Genomic DNA, 27,595 nt, shown 5'->3' on the forward strand with positions numbered 1-27,595 from the left:
GACAGCTTCCCATGTCTACTAGGCAAGTATAGTAGTACTACAGTAGAAGTGAGAATCTTGGAACTCCTCGTCCTGCAGAAGAAAGAGACTTAGCTACAGTACTCTGGTATGCAATCTTGAATGGGTCTTCTGCCACATACATGATATACATAACCAGAGATTGTAGCCATCACCACAGTCATCAAAGTCTCCATTCACTTTCCTGCCGCACAGGGGGACGATCCCTTACCTACCACGCCCCCCACCCCATACAACAATGACCGGTACTTCAAGTTGCCCCTCCAAAAGGTGGTCCAAGCTCTCCCTCCTGGCAGCTTCACCTTGCCCCCAACAAGGCCGCATCTTCGGAGGCAAATGGCATGGTCTATGGGTAAGAGGCCAATGGCGCACCCAATAACCCGCCCGTCCCCACTTCGTGCTGGCATCTCTCACTGTTGTTTCGCGCAAGCCAAAGGTAAGCTGTCATCGGTGCTGCGGCAGGAGCTATTAAAGGAGCATAGCGTATCTACCCCTCCATCGATCTCTCTCATAAAGTGTGCCCCTCCTTCATCTTTCTCTCCACCCACATTCCATTCACCACCACAACCACCACCACCCCTCCTTCTCAAACACAAATCACCACATCCATCAAAATGTCCAACCCCCGTGTCTTCTTCGACATCACCATTGGCGGTGCGCCCGCTGGCCGGATTGTCATGGAGCTCTTCGCCGACCAGGTCCCCAAGGTAGGTGCCCCGCCATCAGAGTCTGCGCCCCTCCATTGGAGTACTTTGCTGACCATCACCCTCTAGACTGCCGAGAATTTCCGTGCGCTCTGCACTGGTGAGAAGGGAACCGGCCGCTCTGGCAAGCCCCTTCACTACAAGGGCTCCAACTTCCACCGCGTCATCCCCCAGTTCATGCTTCAGGGTGGTGACTTCACCCGTGGCAATGTACGTTTCTGAAGCCATTCCAGAATAGGAACACTCCGGCTAATGCATCATAGGGCACCGGTGGTGAGAGCATCTACGGCGAGAAGTTCGAGGATGAGAACTTCAACCTGAGGCACACTGGCCCCGGTATCCTCTCCATGGCCAACGCCGGCCCAGGAACCAACGGATCCCAATTCTTCATCTGCACCGTCAAGACCTCGTAAGTACTCTGAACCGTATCACTCCTTCGTCGCGTACTAACAAAGCGTCTAGATGGTTGGACGGCAAGCACGTCGTCTTCGGACAGGTCGTCGAGGGTCTTGATGTTGTCCAGGCCGTCGAGAAGGTCGGCTCCTCCAGCGGATCCACCTCCAAGACCGTCACCATTGCAAACTGCGGTCAATTGTAAACGCGTCTCGTTAATAGCAAAAGCATATACGGTGGTACATGGTCAACGATAACGATTCAATGACGAACAAAAGTCCTCTGAGACAGGAAGAAGGGTACAGTATGACACAGATCGGCCGTAGTACTTGTAGTGGGAAACGACGATGATCAGTGCAAATTCAATTCAGAGCCCAGCTTAAAAGTGTCTTGTGATGTCGCGCCTCATGTTGCTCTATACTGGAAGGTATGCTAGCACGACCATGTTGCAATGTGACATGACATGCCTTGGTATGACTGCGGGTTCGCTCGAACAAAGATCAAGAACACCTTGTATACCAAAGTTCTTTTCATACCAAACTTGCTTCCATACTCTTATGCATATCTAAGACCAATACCATAACCCCGATTCCCATTTCCCCGGATCAAACTACCATTACCATCTCGACCATGCATATTTTCTTCTAGTGTATCTTTTATCCATGTCACAAACCCCTGTCCCACACACCAAAACGTCCAAACAGTGCTCTCCAACCTATACGTCACACCCATCCCTTACATTTCCCAATAGCCAAGGATTCAACGTCACACCCCCATCCGTCCGATTTCCAAACCCCAGAGTCTGCACACAAACGTCAATCCGCATCTCAACACTGAAAACCGTTGTGCTCAGCCATGAGAAACCAGGCTATGCACGCCATGAACGCGGGGGATACGGTAGGGGTATAGGGGATATTGATGCATGAAGCCGCATCAACCCCCGGACTTCACTACATGCTACAGCCCCAAATTCCCAACGTGCGCGGCGCGTCAACCGCGTCAGTCCCATGTGCGTGCGTGCTTGGCTGGGAAACGCTTTATGCGGTGGTGTAGGGGTTGGAGTTTGTGGGGTGATCTGGGGTGTGTTGGGAAAGCTTGGAGAGGATAGCGCGTATATTGTAGTGTAGTTGGAGGGTTAGAGTAGGGGGGACGGGATGGGATGTGGATGGGGGATATGAGGTATCTTGCTGATTCTCGGTGGTTCTCGCTGCTTCAGAGGGCGGGGGTGGTTGATGGGGAAGGCTGGAAAGGTGGTGCTGTGGTGCTGTTGTGAGGGAAGGGGGGGTTGTTGTGATCCAGGGATTTACACTGGAATCGTAATGGAAGAATTTTTTGGGTCGAGCGGTTGGTCTTGTGCGCGTTAATTCTACTGGAGTAGGTGGGTTTTTTGGGGGTAAGTGATGTCACATGTGGTAGTGAAGGTGATCTTGATGTAGAGTTTCATGTGGGATGTTTTGTGGTGTAAGGCTTGTCTTGGTGCGACTTACCGTTTGTGTTTTAAGATTTTGCGATTTACTCCGTCATAGTACTTTGAGTAGTTTAGGTTGACTCTCTCTAGCTGGAATGTTGACATCCAAAACGAGGTACCATGAGGCGTAGGAGTAAGAACCGAATCAGCTTGGCCTTGGCCAATCTCCCAGGCTGGAAAACCGTTGGGCGGCAACGACAAGGACCAAAGGACAGAGAATATTCTTCCGGAAAAGGTTAATACATTTCAAGGCGTATAAAAGTCCTCTACAGCCCGTGTTTGCCTAAAGATGGAAGTTTTGCACCTATCAAGATAAGCCTTGGAGGAACGAGAAGGTATGGATTCGTTTCCGCGGAGCGTCCTTCCGTTGCATTATGTATGTTGTTGCCTAGGATGTATGCATGCCTGAACCAAGTGGACTGTTCAATCCACTCTTACGAGTGGTCATGGATCTGCCTAATGCCCAATGTCGCTCTCCCACTAGAAGATCTGCAAGGTGAGCCAAATGTGGGGAAAGGTGAGGTCCTGCAATCAAGTAATAGGCCGTGATGCCACTGGGTGCTTTAAAGGGTCGAATCCGCCTAATCGCTGAACGTTGCCTGGTCCATATGGATCAATCAGTGCTTAGCACGGCGGTGTCATCGCGATGTATAACCTCGCTTCCCACAGGGCGGTCCTGCAAAGGGCAGGTTCCACTTCAACGTCGACCAGAGAGAGGCAGCCCTGGTGAATGGGAAAAGAAGGCGGAGCAGGGAGTGCCTATCGATTCAAGGTGTCGGGAGAGGCGCGTTGAATGACGAGCATTCGATGCGAAGGGTAAGATGGACTCTGAGCTGGCCTAGGGTGCTGGTGCCTACTCCTGCTACCGTCCATATAGCCTCACCGATAACGGGCCGTGAGAAAGAGTTGTGCGTTGAGGTGTCGTAGCTGCTATTTGATGCCACCACGTACTTGTTCGTGATTGGTTGAACGGATGGAAGGCTTCGAGGAAGGTAATAAGTCTGCTGCTACTCTAGGCATTGGAGAGCTATATATGGAGGACTCCGAGTCAAGGAAATAATGCTACCAATCTATTGAGGACATGTTGCAGGACTTCTCTGGTGTATGAGCAGATTTCATTGCGCGGACTCTGCAAGGTAGGACCGCGGGAGGTGATGAAGGGTGTCCAAGTCACCAAGTGGATAAGTACCGTACATGTGTAGAGTGTAGAGGTCACGTGCTGAAAACTGCGAACCTCTACTAGTCTCCCTGGAACCTACCTACCTGGACATGCTTGGGACGAGAGACGGGATGGAGGCTTGGCAGCCACCTAATCCAACCAACAACCACGTCTGCGCGATATTGATACCGTGACAACGCCTGCACCCCTCCAAATCGATCGCAGGTTTCTCACGACGATGGCGTTTTCCCATGACGATCTTGCAGAATGCGGTGCCTATCCACCGTTTACGATTGCAGTGCCTAGTAGCTAGCACGGCAGTGAGGATCTGGCTTCGCTGATGGATTGGGGCGTGAACCTTGCCAGCGCAGTCGTTGCGCGGCGGCTAAAGAAGGCTGGAAGGCCTCGGGCGCCCATGGAGACGAGAGAGGCTACCTGCCACAACGAGCAGTTCCGAGTCTGGCAGCAGCCTAGGGAATAGTCATCTGCAGGACATGACGTTGTGGTGGAGCGTTGCGCGATGAACTGTCTGGTGTTCCCACCGTCTGCTGACAACCGGGAGAGGCCCGTCGAAGACGACCGGCCGGCCGAACGAACACACGTGGGTGGGTCAGCCACCAAGGCGCGTCCCGTAGTGTCCCGTAGGCGCAGGCCGAGTCCGAGAAGTCTTGGGTGCTTTGGAGTACGATTGTAGGGAGGGGAGAGCAGGCTCCGAGCAGAGTAGAGTAGAGTAGAGTAGATGTAGACTGGCACTAAGGCTACTAGGCAACAAGATAGTGCCTACTCTAACCCACATATCAGCATCATGGCCGTCTGCTTGCTCAGCAAGGAAGGCCTGGCGTACCATGGGGTGTGTCGGAGCAAAATGACGTTCGAATCGGTATACAGCTGAGTGAGCGGTCACAATGCCATCATTGCGCACACAGGTTAGGTCTTGCTAAAAGCCTCTGCCAGCCACAGTGAAAAGGCTGGATGGTGAAGGCTGCAGTGAGCGAGGCAACAAAGGCGGCCCAATAGGTAGATACAGTACGACTAGGTAGTGCAATCTCGTGAAGGGGTGGGCCAGAGAAAGCTGATTCGACCAGCCATCTGTACCGTGCTGAGAATGGAAAAGTCACATGGACGACTGAAGTCGCAAAAAGGCGTTGTCTGGCCGACGGGATTCGCTGAAGACAGCCAAGGCAGCGGAGGGTGTTGGGTGGTAGTCTGCCTGTTGTATGTAGTTGGTTGTAGAGTACATACTGTGTAAGTACCGTGTGGACTGTATGGATGGTGTGGACTGTATGGACGGTGTGGACTGTATGGACGGTGTGGAGTCTCTCGAGGGACAAGGGGCAGGCTTGTTTGTTGGTGCGGATGGACGATGATCGAGGACAGAAACCTTGTAAAGGCCATGAATCGAAGGGCCAGACCCCGCAACGGCAGAGACAAGACAATCCTTGGAAGCTTGGAGGCGTGGAAGCCTCCCCCTCCCACACCCACACCCACACCCACACCCACACCCACGTCGCCAGCCTGCGCAGTGCGGGCATTTCTGACTGATCCCACGCCATGCGCTGCGCCCTCATTCGCGCTGCCGTGTCCCTGCGAAAAGTCTGGCTTGTCTGGGTTTCCTCTTAATCCCCATTCGGTCCCTGCGTGTGCCGTTCACCTCGTGCCAGGTCACCCCTTCGTGTGCTGTCTTGCTGTCTTGCATTGCTGCGCCTTTCACTCTTCCCGACCCCGACTCGCTCACCTCTCACCCATCCATCCACCGCCTCGATATATGGCCGTGCGACGACGACCTCCCATCCCATCTTCTGTACTGCGACATCAGCAATTACTCATTTTTAATATCAACCCCCCATTTCAATCCATACACACACACACACACACACTCACACACTCACACACATACAATACATACACACCATGTCGCGCAACGTGCATTGGCGACAACAGCAGCATGAGTCGAGCAGTACCACATCCGGCCGCAGCGACCGCTCTTATGAGACCGCCCCGACAGAGTACAGCGACTCACATCGCCCATCCATAGCCAGAGCTGAGACGGGCTATGCTGGCGAGACTAGTTATGGCCGTGTCCAAACCAGTTCGCGAGACCAAGACTACTTCACATCAAATGTCCACCGCCAGCAATATCGATATGAACAGCCTCTTCCCCAATCATCGGCCGACTCGGTCGACACATATGTCTCCACCTCAGAAGAAGAAGACCACGCCGACGATGCCGACGACGACACGCCAGATTACGACGTTCCAGTCTATCGCCATGACCCGCTACCGTGCGATGCTATTCCAACGACCCCCCGCGACTTTGGACAGCTGTTCCCCACAGCTAAACGCTTATCCATACGTCACGACGATTCCACCATAGATGGCAACATGAACCTGAGGGTCGACACACAGGTCGAGGAGCGAGGCCATCGAAAACAAAGTTACACACTCTTCCACTTGCGCATGCAAGATCTTCGAACGCGCCAATTCTCCCTACGTCGCTACTGCAGAGAATCTGGCCGTGAGGTCTGCCACTCGATACGAAAGTACCAGCAGCCAGCGGCAGAGAAGCACCCTGTCCTGCAGCGTGCAAGCACAGCCATCGCCAACCTGGTCAAGTCTGAGTCCCGTCCGACAACATCGTCTGGTCTTAAACGGTCTGACTCCGGCTATGAGTCAGTCCGTGGTACACCTCACGCCGACGATGAGGAAGACGATTTCGTCTCGTCTGAGATGCGTTCCAAGTCTGTAGGCTACAGCAAGGGTCGTGCGCTCATGCCCACCAATACCATCAAGCTCGAGTTTTCCAATTATGCCCATCTCGATGTGAAACGGCGAGGCGCCAGATCCTACAAGCGCTACGCTTTCGAGCACTGGGGACACGATTACTCTTGGAAGCGCATCATCAAAAGGGACAGCCAGCGCGATCCGGAAACCGTATCTTATTATCTGGTCCGCAACGACAACGATAAGGAGCCCTTGGCACATATATGCCCTGTACGATTAAGTCCAGAAGAGTCGCGAGAGGAAATCGCAAGGGGTGGCTGGGTGCCGCCTTGCTATATGCGTATCACAGATGAAGGCATTCTGAGCTCTGACACGGACATTTCAGAGTAAGTGACACAATGTGACTGTAGCCCCGATCTTCACTAATCAGAGACAGCGTCGTTGTTGCAACAGGTCTCATGACCCTTGTGGACGACTGTATCAAGCGTCGGTTTAACTCGCAACAAAGTACACCGTTACACATTCCACTGCTCCGCACATCATCCTTTAAGATGAACATGGAGTATATTGGTCCGATGCGCCTGATTGATGAGGTGTTTCATCGTAAACAATCCGATAGTGGAACTTCAAAAAGACAACCATCTGCGTTACGCAGAGCCCCAACGTCGGTATAGCCTTCCAGCCGACAGCCGTGCCCTGCGCTTGCTTGGTCATTGTTTGTTCACGACATCCTTGTACTTGGCTCGATATGGACCTCTTACCGTAACCTGCGGTTATTGTATCCCCGAGCTGTCAGAATTGTTCTGTAAGGACTGCTTCTCATGCGGGTGCTCGATTGTGCTAGCCCTATTGGCTTTGCTTTCCAAGCGCAAGCGCTGTATGCATTTGTGGTCATGGTAGGTGTTCTAGGACACTTGTTTGCATAGCTTTGCTCTCAAGCAGTTTGCTTGCTACATTTGTTGCTCTCTTGCTCCAACCGCTGTTAGCGATTCTATTTGGTTTCCTGGGCGCATCCAGTTTTATTTATGAACGAGAAAGACTGTATCCACATACAGAACGATACACACGCAGTTCGATATCAAATTTTTTGGAACGATTTGAAGTTTTGTGCACCATGCACTTAGCTATAACCTTTTGGTCCCCATATCCATTTTTGAGGCGTGTTTGCGCTTGTGGGAGACACAGAGTTCGAGACAATAGCCCATCACCCAAGGTAAAGAGCTTGTGCGAGTCAGCAAGCTTAGCCTCACATTATTAGAGGCTTCTGAAGGGCTTCTTTTGCCTCACGATTATGCAGGTTCGTGTGTACTACAACGTACAAACAACGGCAGGTACCCGCCTGCCGCGCCAAGGTGACAAGGCAATATGTTCACTCTGCTATCAAAGTCGGCAGAGTAAAGCCACGCGTTCTTCCACTATACTTTGTCTAAGCAACTCGTGCACGTAAACTGAGGCACCAATAGAAGCCAAGGGCCATCGTAGTGGCTTGCTTGATAATATCCATGGCACTAAACAAAAGCCTCAGTATTATTGACAGTAGCCGTAGCTCGAAGTTCAAAGTGTCCAATATGAAATCATAATCAATGGTCAGTCGAACGTCTCCATCTTGACAAAGCTACTGCAGGTATGTGTTGGCCTCTCTCTTGCATCTCGCTTCACCCCAAATTTATCAAGTATGTTTCGCGGCATGCGGATAATGCAAACACAGCTCCTCGGGAACAGCCTAACACCCGGTTCATGCTGCCATCTTAACCTTCATGTATACACGTCAACCACGACATCTTTCCCTGCAGTGGCCTCATGCATGTTTACGCGACAGTATACTCCATGTATGCCAACTCTAATTTGGAACCCATTTTCTTGCAAGCTCTCTTCTCAACAATCCGTATCCCGCACCCTCGGCCATGGTAAGCGACTGCGCCTTCGTCGCCCCATCCTTCCCTAGCAAGGAGCGGGCCGGTAGTAGGCGAAAAGACTTGGGCCGCCTTCCCGGGAACTTTGAGCATGATGTTGGCAAACGGCACCTCATGCTGCAGTTCGGCTTCTGGCAGATGGAAGACACTATGATCTGTAGGAAACGGATGCTCGCATGGCTGAAAGATCAGCGCTGGCATCATATGGTCTCGATCGATGAGTTGTTTGGGAAGAGCACGACACGAAGAGGCTCTAAGAAGAGATTGAGATATAAGTAGACTGGTTTTCATCAAAAGGAATCATATCACCAAATTGCAACAACGATCAAGAAGCCAGCACATCACCCACATAACCAGATCTATTGTTTTCACTGCTTATCAAATTCAAGCCTCAGGGATATTTACAGTGTCTTGTGTTTTGTACAGCCATCAAGATGAACACCCGACCTACCTGGACTGAACGTCTTCGAGGTACATACAATTCAATTCCGATTAGCATTACTCGATTGCATCGATGACTGATTCCTTGAAAGAACACTGCCTCGTCCGACGGCTCGGTGAACCAACCGTTCAGGACATTTCTGACCGTCGTGGTAAGCACTAACTTTTGGGGTTTCCCTTTACTATCCATCAGTCTACTGTCTTGGCTCACCATCCTCCTTCGTTTTCTCATCTTCTCCAAGTCGCTACACTGCCATCCATAGACTGACACGTCATAGGAGGCCGAACAGCATGGTCCTCGGTGGTCATCGTCGATGGTGTGTCATTCAGCGCCAGGTACTGGTACGATGGCAGTCATGCAAACCAGGCCAAAGAAGACGCCGCAGAGGTTGCACTCAGACAGCTCACTGGGTATACGAGCATGAACCAGGAGCCACCGCCTGCGAGCCATTATCGAGGGGTGGGGGGCGGACAAGGGCCTCTTGTTGCGTAAGGCGCTGGAGATTTGTGGGCTTATAGGGCATTGGCTAGGTAGAGTCTGAGTATGGAGAGCAGTGATCATGAGATGCTGTCATCGCACCAGGCACACGGAGATTACGCCCGAGGAACAATACCATCTCCATTGGTTGCGAGAGAGCGCAAAAGTGACAACTAGCTTTATCCTGGGGATGTGATTGAATTAGATAGGTAATAATGGACTATCATTACTAGGGTCTGTCTGCCAGTCTTTTTTTTGGATTCTGTGCAAGACGATTCAATGACAGGCAGCGTTGTTGGCTGACGGGAACCCATGGCCATAGAAACTGTATCCCTGAATGAACGGCTCTCGTTGAATCGTCTTCATATGAGCCCCTGCCCCACGTGGTTGTTGTTGACTACCTGAATGTTCAACAACAACAAAGACTAGCGCAAGGTCCTCTCGTGACACTCACTAGGATGTCCTCGCACACCTATCTCCATATTGCCATCAACATGTCTGGGAGTCACCGCGTGTTACACGAATATGCACGACTTCAGTTAAATAGCGCCTTTTTTGGAGACAAGCGTTGGCACTTGACAGTCAGCTTGTTGGTGTATGGACGCCGCTTGCACCCTCGATCCATGCCTGACGACGGAAAGGTATGTGGGCCTTCGACTGAACACAAGCACAAAGCACAGTAAGTTGCTGTTGAACCCTGCGAAAAGCCATTCGAAGGCGCAGATCTCTTCATCGCAATTAAGGCCACTGGATCCAGGCATGCACCAAGCGCTAGGCTGACAGTTAGTTGTGAAGGATGGACCTATTGCACCCCCACTAGACGTTGCCTTATCAGGGTTTTGAGGGACCAAATCGCTCGATCAAGTACCGGCATTTATTCGAAACCGACTTGCATGAAGGATCCTTCGACTTGAGGGATGGGGCCTGAGTTGTTGCTTGCTTTTCACTCTCAGCCGTTGATGGGACAACTGTTCCTCTCGTATCGCATCTAACCTATCAGGTTGAAACAGTCACAAGAAGATCAAGAGATTTATAGATTGTTCGGCGTACATCTCGGAAGCTACCCGCTGTGAAAGGCAAGGGTGGCTCACATGGCACTGGAGGACACAATTGCCGACTTTTGATCTTATGCAAGAATAAGCACTGTTTGGCTGGCTACATGACCGGTCGTGTTGAAAACCATCCTCCACCTATTGACAAATCCAACCTTACCTTTTGTGTAGCCTTAGGGCTACATACTGCGATGATTCGCCATACGGCAGCGGAAGTCGGCCTCCTTAACCCGCAAGCTAGTAGTATTCAAGTGACGTAAGCAAATATAGATTTGGAGCCTGGTATCGACCATTCATGATCTTGATTTTTTCAGATTGATTCTATGCTGGACAATCCGGCTCGCTCACGGACATCTCTCTGGTTTTCGTCTGAAGTGTCCTCGCCTGTCTGGACAAATGATGATCCACGGGCTCAGACAGACAAGTTCGATTTGGGAAGCTGATCATGCAAATGACAATAAGATTAGTGATCTCCAGATCGTACCACATCACCGCGATTCAATGTCCAAGAAAGCACTGTGTCGCACTGCCAGAAATAGATGCGAATTCGCACCACCAGCAGCGAGAGGATACATATGACTTGGGGAACCTACGACCAACACACCTATCTAAAATCAACTTGTGGCTTGCACATGGATATGGGTGGGGCAGCCCTGTCTCAAGTCTAGGTGCAGTATCCGCGGACATGTGTTGGAAAGGCTAAAGCTGCCTTCCTTCCCGAGGAGCCACCATCCTTGGAATAGTTTGGAAGCCGATGAATCGAAGAGTTGACGTGTACAACTTTGCGCAATTCTTGGGCGTATTTGAGCTGTCGCGACCGTTCCAATGGGTCATCAACAGCGTAGCTTGTCTTACATGGGCTGTTCGTTTCCCTCGCGCCCTAACCTTGGATATGCTCACTTATGCGACCGGCATCCTGGTGCATTCATTTTGAATACCTACACCATAGTACTTTGGGTTGAATAAATACGAAACGCAAAGCTGGTCCAAGGCCCGAGCAGTGATCCCAAGGGCTAAGCACACTGCCACCAAAGCTGCAACCATCCTTTGATGGTGCAGCTGGATTTACCACTGTAGATCCTATCAGACCGAACGATTAGGAAGCAGAGGTGACACTTCCTTCCTCCAATAGTAGTTTTGAAGCTCGAAGTGGTGTGACCTGAGTCGGCATCAAGGCGCTCAGACCCCCCTACTCGAGCGGAAGAGCGCTCCTGGAGGGTAAGCTGTGATTAAGACTGGCATGTGCTGATGGCCAGCAGCTGTGATACACACAGTATTTACTATGCAGCAGACGTGAACATTCCAGCGTACTTGTCGCCTCATTCAGTCCAGGTGTGAGAGCACCGACACTTTGCCGCTTCACCGCTGCTTTGACTGTCTATGCGCGACACAGTCTATGCACAAAAACATTGTCATCTCCAAGATTACTTTCGTCCATGATCGTCTCCTTCAAAGGACATCCCTCGAGGCGCACGATCTTCGAGGAGTTCGTTCAAGCTGGCACAGCTCCCAACTCTCAGTTCCAACCCCGTTCCTTGCCAACACGCTCAACCCACCGTCCGATCACCGCTCTGACGATACTTCGCGTCCGAATCTTACACGCGTCCCTCCGCAATCGCCTTGTTCGACAGATACAACAGATTCGACCATGGCTATAGGAAAACGGCTTGAGTGATGTCGTGTGTAGATATCGCCACGAGCTCTTCACGACACCACGCGATCACTGAAGCGTCACTGGCTCTGAGTCCAACTGACCCCGTATAGTTCCATCAAATGAACAATTTCAAATCGCAAATACAACTCTCATAACATGTAGCCAGACACCAATCTATCCCATGGCACACCCATCGCGCCGAGTATTTCCTCAATGCCATGACCCGCACACATCAACACCACCCAGCGCCCACCATCACCTCCATCCAGCCCAGCACTACCCACAACAACAAATCCCTTCTTGAAACCACGTAAGCACTCAAAAACCTCATTCCACCCAAGTCTAAACGCTAACATCAATCTTTAACTCAGTCCACCGCACTCACTCCCCGCCCCCAACGCCTCAGTAAACAAACCCTATATCCTACCCTTCCCCACTCGCAACATCTCCCATCGCCTCCGCAACTATATCCAAGCCAGCGAATACCATGACCGTTATGTCTATGTCTCCAGATGTCTCCAGAGTCCACACACCGGCAGAGACATAAGGACTCGGATAGTCCCGTCACCTGCTCTTGCCAGCTAAACCTGAATCACGGGCTAGCCACACCATATTCGCGCTTTTTCCCACCATCGGCGCTGCAGAATCTGCAAAATACCTTTTTTATAGTCAACGTTGATGCGGGAAGAGGGGCGGGTTGTGGTGTGGTGTGTTTTTGGGCTGTGGGTTTACCGGACCGTGTGTATACCTGGATACGAATTGCGCGCGTAGACGCTGTGGGTAGTGGCATAGGGCATGGAGACTGTATACTGGTATATTGCACGCGTGTCTTGGATAGAAGATTCGTTTGGTGGTCTGGAGGTTGCTCGGGTGTGGGTGAGATGATGAGTGTTGTGGGATGGCATGCTATGCTGCACTGTTGGTGTGTGGGCTTGGTAAGAAATTGGGATGGAGGGTGTTATGGTAGTTGTTTAGGTTCGCAGATATGCTTATCTGCGTAGCTTTGTATTTTCATCTTTCATGTTCCCTCTTTCCTCACCCCCCAACTCCAAAAACATCACATCCCATATAGCAACCACCCCAGCAACTCTCCCCACTCATGAGAATTTAACAATATGCAATACACATTCGCGTACAAACAGCGGAATAAGCTTGCGGGAAAAAAGTGGGAGTTAGCGCTTATATGTACAATCACCATAGCTGAAGTGCATTTATCGTACGCGCACCACCCAATACCATCCCTCCCTACAGTACAGTATTATCCTATATCTACCTTCCCAGTCCACATAGCTCCTCTACATTCCCATCTCGTCCCATCGCACCTTACCTACCTGCTTCCTCCCATCTTAGTATTCTTATCGTCCTTGTACACGCCTTGCCCCGAGATCTCCTCTGCATCTCCATCTCCAGCCAGCCTACCCAATCCAAATCCAGAGTCGCAAAGTCCCAAGTTCCGGATACAAACAGTACAAACAGACAATACATACTGCGATAGGAGACTTTCCGTCTTTGTGGCTGTGTTCTGCGCGGATGGGGGTGGGAGGCGTGGGTTGGGGATGGGATGTTTGTGGGGGTGTTAGAGGGGAGGAGGAATAGACGGGTGTGAATGGGAATGAGCGTTGTTCCAAGGTTTTCCTGTGAAGAAACAGCAGTCGGAAAAGCTTATTGTGTAGAGGGAAGGGGGATAGCTAATAAGTAGGAATGAGTAAGCGTGTTATGCATTTTTTTTGTTATTTGATTAGAATCTATCCATCTATTTCCGCCTGGCTGAACACTCCTCCAGCGCCATCCCCAACGCCAACCATATCCCCTCACACCCACCCCTCAACTCCTCCCCCTCCTCCGACTCGGACTCTCCACCCACCCTTCATCCCCACTCTCTCCCTCAATATCCACATCGCCCAAATCAATCCCCGTGACTCCCTCATCCTCAAACTCGCCATCACTGAGTCCTATACCAGCCACCACGGCAGGACTGAAGACGGGACTCGTAGCAATTTTAGGCCGACTCTTAAACACCCTATCATAGTCCACCTTATCACTAAAGAGCACCTCCGTCGGCGTGCGCTCACGACTGCGCTCACGCTCAATCTGCTCGATGCTCTTGCGCGTACGCGGCGTGTCGAATTGGTTCACGGGAAACAGACTGGTGCGGGATTTGCGTTTGTCCTTTTCCTTTTCCTTGTTGGAGGCCTGCTGGGGGGCGAGGGACTGGCGGCGGGGTTGGGCTTGCATGGCTTCCATGGTGAGGCGAGTGCGTTCGAGGAGGGAGGCTTGGTGGCTGGAGTTTGCTGTTTGTAATGGGGTGGGGAGGGGAAGGGCTGGTGGGGCCATGGATACAGGGTCTGGAGATTCTGGAAGTGGGTCAAAGGAGTTGTTGCGGGACATCGTTAGGCGTGTTCGTTCGATGAGGGACAGGGACATGCGTGGTTGGTGCTTTTTGACGGGAGAAGGGGTTGCGGCGCCGATGGAATTTATAATTTGGTCTGCGAGTGCTTCTTCAGGATCGATCTCTTCTGAAAATGAGAGCGTGGGAATGGGTGGCTCGGAGGGGTAGTGAGGTGATGCTGAGGGGGAGGGGATGTGGCCCTCTTTTGTCGGCAACTCCTCAGTAGGTAGCGGTGGGTGCGAATCATTAGCCATAGGTTCCAAGATCGGCGGAGTAGTTTCAGCATGATCCTTCAGCGCATAGTGCATTTCCATTGGTTCAACTGCATGAAGTGGAGTGGGAATTGCGCTGGGTACTGTCGACGCGAAGCCAACATAGGTTGCCTCAGAGTCGGCAGGCGTCACCGCTGATGCAGCCTGTCGCGGCCGATCAATTACAGGTGCGTCTTCAAAAGATTGCGTCCTCAGTAGTAGTGATGGCTTGGAAGCCGTGACCGCATCGCCCTCGTGTTTGGATGCAAGCTTCTGATATGTGTTCTTTCTACTCAGAACTGGCGTAGGTGAGATTGAGATCGACGAAGTGTGCTTCCTCGAAAGCGTCAATGTTGGCCGAATTGGCTTGCTTGTAGATACATTGGCCAGTTCCTTTTCCAAATCGGACAGTATCTCTTGATACTCTTGAGAGAGGGTCGGCTTTCGTACATACTTTTCCTCGGAATTTTGCTTGGCTGAAGGCAATTGTAACCGAATATGATCATGGAATTGGAATTCCTTCGCCGATATGGGAGCTGTCGTCAAGTTCGCCTTAGACCGGGACTGCTCCTCCTTCAGTTCTTTATGGAAGGCCTTCCACTTCTGCAGTCTGGATTCCTGCTCTTGGACTCTTGACTGCAGATTCTCCAATAATCCGGTCTCAGTAGTGACGTTCTCGACCTTATAGCCCTTCTCCACCATATGCCAGACCTTATCAAATCGACTAGTCAGAAACACATCCTCTGCTGCGACATCATCGCCATGCAGCATGACATCGAGCCACCTTGGATTGCCGATCCAGTTGTCCTTGAGCTCCTTCTTGACCGCCTCAGCCTGTTTTTGCGATATTACAGGTTTCTTCGCTCTTGGTGTTTCTATGCATTTGCGCAGCCGTTTACTGATAGTGACAGACTTTGTGTTCAAAAGGTTTTCAAACTCCTTGAACTTTTGCCTCTTTTCCTCTTTCTGCTTCAGCACATTGACAAGGGCTGCCTTGTGAGCAATGGCAAGAGGTAAGAGCGACTGCTGCTGAGCAGGCGTAAGAGAAGGAGCCGTAGCAAGTGTTCGCGCAACCGCAACGTTCCCATCGTAATCTCCCTGGGCTGCAAGCACCTTCTTCAGGACCATGGTGGAAAAGAATGCCAAGATTTCATAGAACTTGTCGCCTTTGCATTCATCCAGCATAGTCTTGCGCAAGACGGTTTCGCGTCCTAAAAGGCCGTTTTTCTTGAGTTCGTTGAGGCATCGGTAGAGAGCGGCGCGAAGGTTCAACGACTGCAGCGGTTCGAGGGGTGGGAAGAAAGGTTGGAGTTTCTGCACCTCTTTCAGTACGATTTTTGGCAAAGGGAGACACACAAAAATACCTGTGCAGTTTCGTCGACATCCCATATCTCGAACAGGCGGTACAGAGCCCATTCTGCGCCGCTTATCCTCTGTTTCTGATCCGCATTCTTGGCTGAGAATGTCTGGACAGTGATGTCTGGCCAGTCGTCGCGCTTGTCCAAGTCTAGAAGCCGCAAGTTGGTCACAAACAATGTTATATCTGTTGGTGAATATGCAGGGGCAAGTGGTGCTCTAGCGGTTGTTTTGACCGCCATACTACGTGGGTTGCCATTGGTTGTGGTCGTAGTAGTTGTTGTTGTTGTAGACGTAGATGACGCCGAGGTTGCTCTGGACATGACTGATGTGTATGGCAACACATGGATATGGCTATCAGCAGAAGGTGTGCGCCACCGTCCACGAATATTGCAGCGATGGAGTTTGGGATGGAAGGGTGACGATGCGGTGTAACGGACCCATGCTGTGTGCGTGCGTGCGTGCGTGCGTGCGTGCGTGCGTGGAGGTGCATTGTTTGCCAAGGCGGATGCCGGGGTAATTGGAAGTGTCAAGTGAACTTGCTATCGATAAAGCAGGTGCTTTCGTTGAACCCTGGTCGGGTTTGACGTCTTATCATTGTCATTGCTTTCCAGATTGCTTTTCGCTGTGTACTTTTTTTTTGACAACTCAACTCCTACTACTACCGGCAGTGACTTAAAATAAATTCCCATACTTTAACCTCGCCCAACATCACATTGACTACGGCCATCATGGGTGAAGCAAAAGATATCAACGGCGCTCCAATGCCTCCTGCGGGGCAGTCTGTCACCCAAGACGCCACCGCCGCCAAAGAGAGCAGCTGGACAGTTGAGAGCGGTATGTCATGAGAAAGAAGCAGCAACTGGCGCTTCACGCGTATGCGACACCTCTCATTCATATTCACTCCCCATATGCCCCTCTTGCAACCCACGCTTCTACTAACACGCGCTCGTTCTCTCCAGTGCTTACCGACATCCTTCCCAGATACGCCGAGAACACATCGTCCCCCATCCCCTTCTTCCACCTGCTCGAGCGCCTCAAGACTACCAAGCGCGCTGGCTGGCGCCGCTTCGGCATTGACAATTGCGAGTCCATTGCCGACCACATGTACCGCATGTCCATCCTCACCATGATGGCTCCCGCTTCGCTTACCTCGACTCTCGACATACTGAAATGCTGTCGCATGGCGCTCATCCACGACATGGCTGAATCGCTGGTCGGTGACATCACCCCCGTAGACCATGTGACCAAGGAAGAGAAGAGTAGACGTGAAACCGAGACAATGGACTACATTTGTACCAACTTGCTTGGCAATTTCAACGGTGGATTGAATGGTGCAGACGTACGAGCGATATGGCAGGAGTACGAGGATAGTGTGACCAAAGAGAGCCTCTTCGTACATGATGTCGACAAGATGGAGCTGTTGTTGCAGATGGTCGAGTATGAGCGTGCAAGTGGGTGTGAGAGGGATTTGGGCGAGTTCACGTGGGTTGCACAAAAGATCCAGTGTGAGGAGGTCAAGGCCTGGGCGAGGCAAGTCTTCATCGAGAGGAGGGACATGTGGAAGAGTAAGGGGAAGACGCCGAGTTGGAGAGCAGATACGCAACCCAAGGACGACGCATAGTAGCTGTTTCAAGCGAAACTGAATGTATCTTATGTATTATGAGCATACAAAGATGCTTGCTATGGGCATAGATGGTAATGCTTAGACTTCACATACCACCTCAGCGCGCAATAATACATGGTAGTGTTTTGCTTTTGTTAACACAGTGTACGAACTCCCCCTTGGAGTACTTGACTAAACATGCACAAATTTAATGCCCGTATCAGAATGACGCGTATGCTTTAGAGCAGTAACAGCTTGCATCACTTCAAGTTGTGAGCAACAAATCTGCTTTATGATCCAGCGCACCATGCTTCTGACTTCGCTACCTCTGCCCGCAACGCTAGGAAATACCAAGATATCAACGAAAGACTGCGTTAGCAGCGTCCAAACATATACAAAAATGGGACGACTAGGTATATACATCGGGCATCTTTCCGTCTCCACACGCACACACCAAAGTCGACTAGACGCGACACAACTTCCCATTCTCATTAGGCAACCCATCCACACTTCGAACCTCCCACCTCTCGCTACCGACCCCCGTAGTCGCATAAAACACATCCAGTGGATCGACTTCGGCCTTGATCTTCCTCAACCGCTCATACCCCTCGCCCCAAAACGCCTCGCCAAAATCCGGTTCCAGCCGATCAGCCTCTGCGAGATAACTGCCGGTACCGGGACTAATATCACGCCAGCGCTGCATGTCTCCCGCTTGGAAATCACGGCGTATGCGTAGGATCTCAGCGGCGGTACTATTGAGTGGCCAGCGCACGGATTGCATGCTGAAGCTGACGAGGGGTCGCCAGTGGGAATTTACAGCGTTGCTGTTTGCGGGGCCATCAGCGAGAAAAGGGTTTTTGGCCTGCATGTTGAAATGGACTTGGACGCGATTCTTCTCGCTCGACTGGCGGATGTTTTTGAACCATTCCTCGCGTTTCTCTGCGCTGACAAAGTTGGCGCGGGGGAAGAGGCGGGAGCCGGTTGCTACGTTTGGCTTTTGCACGGCTTCGAGCGGGAAGGAAGAGCGCCAGGCGGCGTAGAAGTTGTCGAAGTGGGTCATGTTTGGGTTGAACGTGATGCCTAGGTCGGTGAGTTTGGTGAACCAGGGTTGGAGGAGGGCGGTGGCCTCGTCGACAGTCTTGTTGGGGGCGAAGAAGGGGGAGAAGGCAAAGGCAAAGGTGCCGTTGGTGGGAATGAGCGTCCAGTACGTGTATGTTCCTGCGTCGGCGTTGGCGGTCCAGAGGTCGATGTAGGCGCGTATGGCGGCCCAGAAGGTCTCGTTGCCTGTTTGAGCGGAGGAGAAGCCGAAGCGTGAGGCGGTTACGGGGAGGTCGGGGTGGGCTCTTACGGTTACAGAGGTTACGACGCCAAAGGTGGAACCGCCGCCGCCACGGAGAGCCCAGAAGAGATCTGTGTTGGATGTCGAGTTTGCGACAACGAAGTCACCCGCAGCGGTGACGACTTCCATGGAGAGGACGTTGTCTGCGCCTGTGCCGTAGAGACCAGTCAGGGGAGAGTGACCGCCGCCCTGGATGTATCCACCCATGATGCCAACCGTCTCGCCCTCGCCAGCTACAACGACTTTGCCTTTGTCGTGAGCGGCCTGGTATAGCTCAAAGGCTTGAACGCCACTGCCAGCCTTGAAAGCAGGGCCCGAATATCCTATTTCTTTGTCGACGTACTCTTCAATATATTCGATATCTTTCATCCAATGCGTCCAGATACTCAGAGCATCCTTTCCACCGCTCTTCCCTAGAAAATCGTGGCCTGTGTTCCTGATGATCAATCTGACCCCAGTGTTCCTCGCAAAATTGACGGCCAGTTGAACGTGCTTTGGCTCAGTGGCGTTGACAACGTACATTGGGAACCCACCACGAGTACAGCCGCGAGAGTCGTAAAGACTTGGTGGCGCGCAAGTCAAGCCCTGTGCAACAGGCGACATCATTTCGATCGGATCCTGCATGTGAACATAGGACTTTTGCCATTCTGGCACCGTGTATTCTGAGCACTTTGCAGCATTGTAGTCCGCGCCGGGGTAGCATACAGAGGCCAAAGGAGTGGGTTTAGCAATTAAGCGGTTGTCAGTGAGTTTGTTGAGTTCTTCCCACGCAACGTCGGATGGCCATTGGGGATCTCCTGGGTATACTTTGCATCCAGAAGTAATGTTGACTGTTGTGGAAGATCCAGATTGAAAGAGTGGCTTGAGGGAAGGCTCAACATTTTGGAGGTCAACATCTGCATTGAGGATACCAGTATCGACATTTGTCGAAAGGAGTGGCGACGCAGCGGTTGAACTAATAAGAAGAGCTCTGATCAAAGAAGAAGAAGAATGCATATCGCCAAATGAAACGCTATGCAAAAGAAACGCCGAAAAATCGATCGCGCGTTTACAGAACACTTGATCAGCTGCCGACCGGATCGTCAAAGATCTGGTTGAAGCGTTAGAAAGTTACTCTGACGCAACGACTGTTCTTTTGGGTTCAACGGTATCGATTGACCGGGTTCTTGGAGTCGTTGCTAAGGGCACGACTCGAGGGGCGAGGCCGTGTGACAGGAGATGAGGGATTTGAAAAGCGATACAATTCACGCATACGAATCCATCCCCATGTCCAAAATCCCTGGACCAAGTGGGCCAGGATAATGGGAGAAGTTCAATCTGCCGCCCTTGGCGAGGCGTGAGCTAAAGTTTTTGCCCTGTACCTACTATGGTATATAGTATGTGAGTGATGATCTTCACAGTCATTGGCAATTATCTCCGCCTCCAGGGCGGGGTTGATCAGCGAATGATGGAGATTATCGGTGCCAGATATAATACCCCACACATGGTACAGTTGTACGTAGTATTACGCAAGCTCGATTTTTTTTAAAGCAGGCCTTTATAGTAGCCTTGAATCGTTCTCAGACGACTGTTCCAATGTTTGTTTGGTTCGCTGAGGAGCTTCATGAAGACGGCCCCATCGATGCAGGAACTATGGACCATACTCGGTTAGCGAGTCGGTATGCATTGCTAGGTCAGGCGTCGAGTGCATTCGCCGACTCGTGGCGTGGCGAGGATTGGGCTGGACGAATTACTGTGGCGGAGGACTAGTGCATGCTGGAAAAAACAAGGCGAATAGGTACCGTATACAGGTATACCGCATGGGGGCCAGGGGAGTCTGCAAAGCTCACGTCAGTCGCGTTCACTAGTAACAGTGACCATATATAGGTATTCCCTCTTGGATTGCAACTCTACATCATGTTAGGAAATCAAGCATCAGGTCGACCCAACTGCTTCCTGGGATTTTTGACACACTGTGACAGTGCCGCGAGAACGTGTTATTACCTAGATAGTTGCGTAAGCGAATTGCCTACACAATTTGTAGTACGAACACACTGCACAGACTTGTACGGACGGGACCCTCCTTCCGCCAGCCACCCCGACAGGCATTGGAGCTGACGCTAAACGATCGACATCTCTTGTTTCCTTAAACTCACCTCAGGCCCGAGGCAGCTGAATCGCAAAATCAGCAGTTCACGGACTTATTAAAGGGCACATCGTCTCGGCAGCCAGGATAAGCTTGGAATGTTACTGTCATCGTCAGTCCTCTTCAGGCTTGAACTTCAGGCTTGAAGGGGCTACTTTCAGCGTCGTGAGACGGGACGGGTTCGTTGGGCCCAGCCAAGCCCACCTACACGAGTCGGAACATACAATCCGCACCGGCGCATGATCCCATTGCATGTTTCCTGCTTTTTCTTCTCAAATCAGACGCCATGATCGTCAAAATGGCTAGCCTGGTGCCTGACCTGGGCCTCAATAATCGAAAATCGCTAGGTATCACTAAAGTATTGTGTGCAGGTTGGGTGGTCTGGGTGCGGTTGCTCTTCCATCTCGAATTGACACTGTATCTACACAGTTACCACACCTAACATCGGACACCGGCAAGTGATATAATTGCGCAACCACAGCCAAGGGGTCGTGCGTTCCGTCTCTGGTGCTTTGACCTGTCGGACCACGGGTTTGTCGGCGGATGAGAGAGCAGGGCCTGGAAACTGAATATCAGAGACGCTCCAGGATCCGAAAGCTAGATCCGTCCGTCCTGGGCCAGCCCAGGTTGCCCAGGTTCTCCATTTGTGCGGACGCTACACAGGATTCCCTCATTTTCTGGCCTCCCCATAGCTTTCCTTCCTTGGCCCAGGTTTTTCTTTTGTCGCCTGTCTCTCCCGGATTGTCTGCTGTGTTGAGATCATTTCCTTGCCAAACCAATCTCCCTTGCCAATTGGAAGTACTTCGTGGGTTGCCTGTCTCAAGAGAACACTTCCAGGGACCATAGGACTCATGACGACACGGCTTCCCTCTTAACCCTGGCTCACAATGGTGGACAATCGACAACCGGAGGCTCTCGCCATCGTGTGTTGTTTCACGGTTGTTTCCTTCCTTTTTGTCGTGTCGCGAATCTGGTCTCGGTGTATTGGGCGGAATTTCGGCTGGGATGGTAGGTCCAACTCTATACCCTTCTCCTAGGCGCATGCTCATTGGCAGTGAAGACTATCTCATAATTGGGGCCATGGTCCTTTTGATAGCTGATACGGTTGGCACATGGGTGTACATTCTGCTCAGTGGTACTGGGTTTCACATCTATGATCTACCCAAGAGGTCAACACACGAGAAACTCGTCGCTCTCCGCTGGAATTTTTCAGTTCAAATGCTGTACCATCCTTGTAGGTCCCAAGCAATGCAGCCATTCTGTCTTAATAGAAACTGATCTCGTACCAGTAATGGGTGCGATCCGCGCTTCAATTATCATGTTCCTCTTCCGTATGAAGGACAATCGTCGCCGCATCAGATATTCCCTGCACATTGTATTCTGGCTCAATGTCATGTACTTCATTGGAACCTCGCTCGTCAATATGTTCCAGTGCACACCCATTCGCTATGTCTGGTCGAAACCAGCAATGGACGCGCTTGATGCAGACGGCAACATTGTACCGGGAGGGAAGTGTGTCGATGCTCGAACCTTTATCTTGACCAGTTGCGCTCTCAGCATATTTATGGACCTGATCATTATACCTATTCCGTCGGTCATGGTCTATAATCTTCAAATGTCCAGGCGCACCAAGGTCCTGGTTGTTGCCGTAATGAGCCTAGGTTGGATTGCGACAGGGGTAAGTGTAGGCAGGTTCATCGTATACTACTATCGCTTTGCGCCTGATATGAAGGACCGGACGTGGAATATCGGTATTGCCATCAGTATCGCCGAGCCTGCTGTACATATCATGACAGCTTGTGCTCCGGCAACCAAGTGCCTCTTTCGTTATCTATTCCCTTACTGGGGTACCCATCAATCTACTGGATACTATGGAGACCGCACTACCATGCCTCAAACATGGCCCAGCAAGATTGGCAACCGAGTTCGGATCAGCGGAGGGCTGTCAAGCTTTCGCTTCAGTCTGAACGAAGGTCCGCGGGAACCTCCCATGATCGGTCCAGATGAGTCTGCACGAAACAGTCATGGGGATTCTAAGCACCAAAGCGAATTCGATATGAGACCATTGGAGAGTGTTGACTCGCGGGACTTGACGGAAGACATTGGTGGGGCTCCAAGGACAGCTCCTTTGGAGCCCATTCCAAAGCATTGCTTGGGCCAGGCACGATAAAACCACACTCATTTGAAATGCATATTAGCGCCTGATTTAGCACATAGTTATACCCGTTCTACTTTCCTTAAACATCAATCATTCATGATTTCGACGGCCAATACGCGCGATTGTGTGACGTCTAAAGGCCCTCACCAGTGAATCTTAAAGTGACCGCTGTGTAGTATTGATCACGTCGAGCGTAACTCGAGCAGGGTCTTGGTCAATGCAATAAGTATATAGAGTAACTTTGATGTTAATGAAAAGTAGGGCATTTGGCAAAGCGCGTCCAGCATCCACGTCATGAAGTTCGCGTGATCACGTGGTCGTCATTAGCGTGAAATCCCCGAGGCGCTCCGGAGTGCCAAGTGAACCCTGGTGGAGCACAAAGGTAAACAGACGACAGACGGCAGGCTCTACAACAGCACATGCGCCCACTATGAGGATTATAGAACTTGTGATAGATGTGAGTATCGCGTATAGATCCGAGCGGTATTTTCTAACAAAATCAGGGCTATAAGTCGTATGCGGTGCGCACAGTCATCTCTGGCTGGTTTGTTTACCCTTTCGAATGCCCGATACACCCCGCTTACCGATAAACAGGGACGAGAGTTTCAATTCAATTACGGGACTGAACGGATCTGGAAAATCGAACATACTCGACGCAATATGCTTCGTGCTGGGTATAAACAACCTGAGTGTAGTTCGAGCGCAGAACCTCCAAGTACAAACGGCCGTTGTGGTATGCGCGGGATTAGGCTGACATTTGCGTTCACTGCAGGATCTCATTTATAAGCGCGGTCAAGCTGGCGTCACGAAAGCGAGCGTTACTATCGTCTTCGACAATCGCGACAAGTCTAAGAGCCCGGTCGGCTTCGAAGAGAATGCGCAAATATCTGTGACGAGGCAGATTGTCCTGGGAGGGGCGAGTAAATACCTGATCAACGGGCACCGAGCCCAACAACAGAGTATCCAGAATCTGTTCCAGTCTGTACAGCTGAACATCAACAACCCAAATTTTATGATTGCACAGGGAAAGGTCATGCAGGTGCTGAACATGAAGGCAAAAGAGATATTGGCTATGCTGGAAGAGGCGGCAGGAACGCGCATGTTTGAGGATAGACGGGATAAGGCCTACAAGACGATGGCGAAGAAGGAGATGAAGGTGCAGGAAATCCAAGAGCTGCTACGGGACGAGATTGATCCTAAACTTGAAAAACTACGACAGGAGAAGCGCGCGTTCCTGGAGTTCCAATTAACACAGAGCGAGCTTGAACGTCTCACCAAGCTTGTCGTTGCACATGACTACATACGATACAACGAGAGGCTACAGCAATCTGCGGACGATCTTGAGGCCAAGAAGACAAGGGCACATAATTTAGAGGAGTCAAAAGTGCGGATGACAAGGGAAATTGAACATTTGCAGGAAGATATCAAGCAAGTCAAAGCTACACGTGAGAAGGAACTCCGCAAGGGTGGCAAGTTTCAAGCTCTTGAAGAGGAGGTCAAGGCACACTCACATGAAGCTGTTCGCCTGACGACTGTCCTGGATCTCAAGAAAACGAGCATGTCTGAGGAAGTTGATCGCAAGAAAGGCATCGAGGCAAACGTCGAACAGTTGGAGCAGCAACTTCAAGAGAAGAAAGAGACTTATGAGAAACTACAGGAACAGTATCAGGCTGCGTTTGCCGATTTAGAAAAGCAGACTAAAGAGGTCGAGGAAAAGGAAGAGCTCTTGCAGACCCTTCAAACCGGTGTAGCGTCCAAAGAAGGCACAGAGGGCGGTTATCAGGGTCAATTACAAGACGCAAGAAATCGTGTAAGCGCAGCTGCTACAGAACAAGAGCAAAGCAAACTCAAGATCTCCCATCTTGAGAAGCAGATCAAGGAAGACGAGCCTAAAGCAAAGAAGGCCAAACAACAGAACTCTGGTCTTCTCAAGGACCTGGAGTCGCTCAAGTTGCAGGCTAAGAAGCTCGAAACAGAATTAACAAGACTAGGATTCGATGAAGGTCAAGAATCTGAAATGTATCAACAAGAATCACATCTTCAGGCGCGGATACGAGAACTCAAGCAACAAGCTGACGGCCTGCGGCGGCAGGTTGCCAACATTGATTTCAGCTACAGTGACCCATCGCCCAACTTTGACCGAAGTCGGGTGAAAGGTCTTGTTGCTCAACTTTTCACGCTAGAAAAGGAGCACACAAGAGCCGGGACAGCACTGGAGATCTGCGCCGGTGGTCGGCTATACAACGTTGTAGTCGACGAGGCATCGACCGGTAAACAGCTGCTAGAAAATGGCCGGCTTAAGAAGCGAATCACCATCATCCCACTGAACAAAATCGCTGCTTTCAGAGCTTCCGCAGAGAAGATCGGTGCCGCACAAAGGATTGCCCCAGGCAAGGTTGATATAGCTTTGTCGCTAATAGGTTATGACGAGGAGGTCACAAAGGCCATGGAGTATGTATTCGGATCAACGCTTGTGTGCGAAGATGCAGAGACCGCGAAACGGGTAACCTTCGACCCAGCCGTGCGATTGAAGAGCGTCACACTTCAAGGTGACACCTATGATCCTGCGGGTGTACTGTCTGGTGGTAGTGCGCCTCAAGCCAGCGGTGTACTCATCACCCTACAAAAACTTCATGCTATCACCACAGAGCTTAGCTCACACGAGGCTAAGCTCATGCAGCTTCAGGCCAAAATGGCCAGGGAAAAGCAGAAGCTCGACGCCGCACGGAAATCGAAACAAGAGCTTGATCTCAAGAATCACGAGATCAAACTTACCGAAGAGCAAATCGGCGGTAATTCATCGTCATCGGTATGAGTTACCGTTAGATATCGTTTTTGCCATCATACTGACCATATCCCAGATTATTCAGGCGGTTGAAGAGATGAAGCAGACGATTGCACAGCTCAAGGAAGATGTTAAGACTGCTAAAGCACGCCAAGATGAAGCAAGCAAGGACATTAAGCGCATCGAGCGAGATATGAGCGACTTCAACAATAACAAGGACAGCAAGCTAGCTGAACTGCAAGCTTCGCTGGATAAGCTGAAAAAGGCTTTGAGCAAGAACAGTGCATCTATCAAGCCTCTGCAGTCGAAAATGCGTGAAGCTATGGTTGACTCTGAGCAGTGCGGTAGCGATCTTGCAGCGGCACAGGAGCAACTTGAGGATGTGCAGACTACACTGCAATCGCAACAGGAAGAGCTTAACGAACTCTTGGCCGAGCAAGCTCGGGTGAAGGTATTCAATTCAATCATAATATAGGGACAATGACTAACCTTGATAGGATGCACATGACATTGCACAAGCTCGTTTGTCGGACGAGCAAGCCAAACTGACAGGTTTCGACGAAGAACTGCGTTCACTCGAGGATGCGATTCGAAAGAAGAACTCCTTGATCACAGAAGGTAACCTGGAGCACCAGAAACTCGGCCATGAGATCGAGAGGTTCCACAAGGAGCAAGAAGATGCTGCAAGCCATGTGCAAGCGCTCGAGAAAGAATATGACTTTATTGCCAGCGATTCCGAGCTGTTCGGCCGAGCCGGCACAGTGTACGATTTCAAGGGAGTAAACATGGCTGATGCAAAAGCAAAGCGGAAAGCTCTTGAAGAGCGATTCAAACAAAAGAAGAACAAGATCAATCCAAAGGTCATGGCTATGATTGACAATGTGGAGAAGAAGGAGGCGAGTCTCAAAAAGAACATGCAAACGGTCATCAAGGATAAATCAAAGATTGAGGAGACAATTCTCAAACTCGATGAGTACAAGAAGGAAGCCTTGCACAAGACATGGACGACGGTTAACCGCGACTTTGGGCAAATCTTCAACGAACTTCTACCTGGCAGTTTCTCTAAATTGGAACCGCCAGAAGGCAAGACCATATCTGATGGCTTAGAAGTCAAGGTAATGCTGGGTAAAGTGTGGAAACAGTCACTGACTGAGTTGAGTGGTGGACAACGGTACGTTACCTAGCGTTCGAACACAGGACACCAGCTGATATTTCACAGCTCCCTCATCGCTCTATCTCTCATCATGGCACTCCTACAATTCAAGCCAGCACCCATGTACATCCTCGACGAAGTCGACGCCGCGCTCGACTTGTCGCATACGCAAAATATTGGTCGCCTATTCAAGACGCGGTTCAAGGGCTCGCAATTCATTGTGGTTAGTTTGAAAGACGGCATGTTTCAGAATGCGAACCGCATATTCCGAACCAGGTTTGTAGACGGCACAAGCGTAGTCACAGCAACATCTGGCTCTGAACGGTAATGCCATTTTGGTCTATAGGTCACAGGAGTTGGTTTAACGTTTTGTGTACATGAGTTGCGATGATGTTACACGATTTAATGTTGCATAAGCTGGTGTTGGCGGCG

At 50.9% G+C, this 27,595-nt stretch overlaps 14 protein-coding genes across 14 annotated transcripts; 9 read left to right on the forward strand and 5 right to left on the reverse strand.

The window, feature by feature from the left end:
- Positions 1–354: 354 nt before the first annotated feature.
- On the forward strand, positions 355–1,043 carry IAQ61_002388 (uncharacterized protein; the record flags this gene model as incomplete). The annotated part of the gene is made up of 3 exons (XM_003834236.2): positions 355–725; positions 792–932; positions 986–1,043. The coding sequence occupies 3 exons, from the start codon at positions 355–357 to the stop codon at positions 1,041–1,043; spliced, it is 570 nt and encodes a 189-aa protein (XP_003834284.2).
- On the reverse strand, positions 1,006–1,751 carry IAQ61_002389 (uncharacterized protein; the record flags this gene model as incomplete). Its single annotated transcript, XM_066095528.1, has 2 exons — positions 1,006–1,304; positions 1,736–1,751. The coding sequence occupies 2 exons, from the start codon at positions 1,749–1,751 to the stop codon at positions 1,006–1,008; spliced, it is 315 nt and encodes a 104-aa protein (XP_065954364.1).
- A 401-nt stretch (positions 1,752–2,152) lies between these two features.
- On the reverse strand, positions 2,153–2,688 carry IAQ61_002390 (uncharacterized protein; the record flags this gene model as incomplete). The annotated part of the gene is made up of 2 exons (XM_066095529.1): positions 2,153–2,465; positions 2,603–2,688. 2 exons carry the CDS (start codon positions 2,686–2,688, stop codon positions 2,153–2,155), a joined length of 399 nt encoding a protein of 132 aa, XP_065954365.1.
- Positions 2,689–2,716: 28 nt separating this feature from the next.
- IAQ61_002391 (uncharacterized protein) lies at positions 2,717–2,975 on the forward strand (the record flags this gene model as incomplete). The annotated part of the gene is made up of 2 exons (XM_066095530.1): positions 2,717–2,818; positions 2,880–2,975. Coding segments are annotated over 2 exons (198 nt in total), but the record flags the coding sequence as incomplete, so codon positions are not given.
- Positions 2,976–5,653: 2,678 nt separating this feature from the next.
- Positions 5,654–7,137, forward strand: IAQ61_002392 (uncharacterized protein; the record flags this gene model as incomplete). Its single annotated transcript, XM_003834239.2, has 2 exons — positions 5,654–6,849; positions 6,900–7,137. The coding sequence occupies 2 exons, from the start codon at positions 5,654–5,656 to the stop codon at positions 7,135–7,137; spliced, it is 1,434 nt and encodes a 477-aa protein (XP_003834287.1).
- A 1,230-nt stretch (positions 7,138–8,367) lies between these two features.
- Positions 8,368–8,655, forward strand: IAQ61_002393 (uncharacterized protein; the record flags this gene model as incomplete). Its single annotated transcript, XM_066095531.1, has 1 exon — positions 8,368–8,655. The coding sequence occupies one exon, from the start codon at positions 8,368–8,370 to the stop codon at positions 8,653–8,655; it is 288 nt and encodes a 95-aa protein (XP_065954367.1).
- Positions 8,656–8,733: 78 nt separating this feature from the next.
- On the forward strand, positions 8,734–10,223 carry IAQ61_002394 (uncharacterized protein; the record flags this gene model as incomplete). Its single annotated transcript, XM_066095532.1, has 5 exons — positions 8,734–8,847; positions 8,910–8,969; positions 9,096–9,306; positions 9,720–9,936; positions 10,116–10,223. Exons 1-5 carry the CDS (start codon positions 8,811–8,813, stop codon positions 10,221–10,223), a joined length of 633 nt encoding a protein of 210 aa, XP_065954368.1. The 5' UTR covers positions 8,734–8,810.
- A 1,303-nt stretch (positions 10,224–11,526) lies between these two features.
- IAQ61_002395 (uncharacterized protein) lies at positions 11,527–11,999 on the reverse strand (the record flags this gene model as incomplete). The annotated part of the gene is made up of 3 exons (XM_003834242.2): positions 11,947–11,999; positions 11,659–11,725; positions 11,527–11,606 (listed from the first exon to the last, which is right to left on the reverse strand). Exons 1-3 carry the CDS (start codon positions 11,995–11,997, stop codon positions 11,527–11,529), a joined length of 198 nt encoding a protein of 65 aa, XP_003834290.1. The 5' UTR covers positions 11,998–11,999.
- Positions 12,000–12,021: 22 nt separating this feature from the next.
- On the forward strand, positions 12,022–12,586 carry IAQ61_002396 (uncharacterized protein; the record flags this gene model as incomplete). The annotated part of the gene is made up of 4 exons (XM_066095533.1): positions 12,022–12,105; positions 12,164–12,203; positions 12,248–12,311; positions 12,373–12,586. The coding sequence occupies 4 exons, from the start codon at positions 12,022–12,024 to the stop codon at positions 12,584–12,586; spliced, it is 402 nt and encodes a 133-aa protein (XP_065954369.1).
- Positions 12,587–13,192: 606 nt separating this feature from the next.
- IAQ61_002397 (uncharacterized protein) lies at positions 13,193–16,440 on the reverse strand (the record flags this gene model as incomplete). The annotated part of the gene is made up of 4 exons (XM_003834243.2): positions 13,193–13,246; positions 13,489–13,636; positions 13,866–15,955; positions 16,006–16,440. Coding segments are annotated over 4 exons (2,727 nt in total), but the record flags the coding sequence as incomplete, so codon positions are not given.
- A 164-nt stretch (positions 16,441–16,604) lies between these two features.
- IAQ61_002398 (uncharacterized protein) lies at positions 16,605–17,744 on the forward strand. The gene is made up of 2 exons (XM_003834244.2): positions 16,605–16,834; positions 16,960–17,744. Exons 1-2 carry the CDS (start codon positions 16,729–16,731, stop codon positions 17,619–17,621), a joined length of 768 nt encoding a protein of 255 aa, XP_003834292.1. The 5' UTR covers positions 16,605–16,728; the 3' UTR covers positions 17,622–17,744.
- A 322-nt stretch (positions 17,745–18,066) lies between these two features.
- Positions 18,067–19,938, reverse strand: IAQ61_002399 (uncharacterized protein; the record flags this gene model as incomplete). The annotated part of the gene is made up of 1 exon (XM_003834245.1): positions 18,067–19,938. One exon carries the CDS (start codon positions 19,936–19,938, stop codon positions 18,067–18,069), a length of 1,872 nt encoding a protein of 623 aa, XP_003834293.1.
- Positions 19,939–22,220: 2,282 nt separating this feature from the next.
- Positions 22,221–23,237, forward strand: IAQ61_002400 (uncharacterized protein; the record flags this gene model as incomplete). Its single annotated transcript, XM_066095534.1, has 1 exon — positions 22,221–23,237. One exon carries the CDS (start codon positions 22,221–22,223, stop codon positions 23,235–23,237), a length of 1,017 nt encoding a protein of 338 aa, XP_065954370.1.
- Positions 23,238–23,655: 418 nt separating this feature from the next.
- On the forward strand, positions 23,656–27,491 carry IAQ61_002401 (uncharacterized protein; the record flags this gene model as incomplete). The annotated part of the gene is made up of 7 exons (XM_066095535.1): positions 23,656–23,682; positions 23,729–23,769; positions 23,820–23,940; positions 23,998–26,034; positions 26,087–26,461; positions 26,508–27,181; positions 27,230–27,491. The coding sequence occupies 7 exons, from the start codon at positions 23,656–23,658 to the stop codon at positions 27,489–27,491; spliced, it is 3,537 nt and encodes a 1,178-aa protein (XP_065954371.1).
- Between the last annotated feature and the right edge of the window lie 104 nt (positions 27,492–27,595).

This window comes from Plenodomus lingam, assembly GCF_022343315.1.
Source record: "Plenodomus lingam strain CAN1 chromosome Unknown contig_14, whole genome shotgun sequence".
Taxonomy (NCBI): domain Eukaryota; kingdom Fungi; phylum Ascomycota; class Dothideomycetes; order Pleosporales; family Leptosphaeriaceae; genus Plenodomus; species Plenodomus lingam.

What these genes read in the sequence shown, in the direction of transcription:
- IAQ61_002398 (XM_003834244.2), top strand. Translation starts at nt 16,729, where the DNA reads ATGGGTGAAGCAAAAGATATCAACGGCGCTCCAATGCCTCCTGCGGGG. An exon ending in CAGCTGGACAGTTGAGAGCG is followed by an intron (nt 16,835 to 16,959) that starts GTATGTCATGAG and finishes CGTTCTCTCCAG; the next exon opens with TGCTTACCGACATCCTTCCC.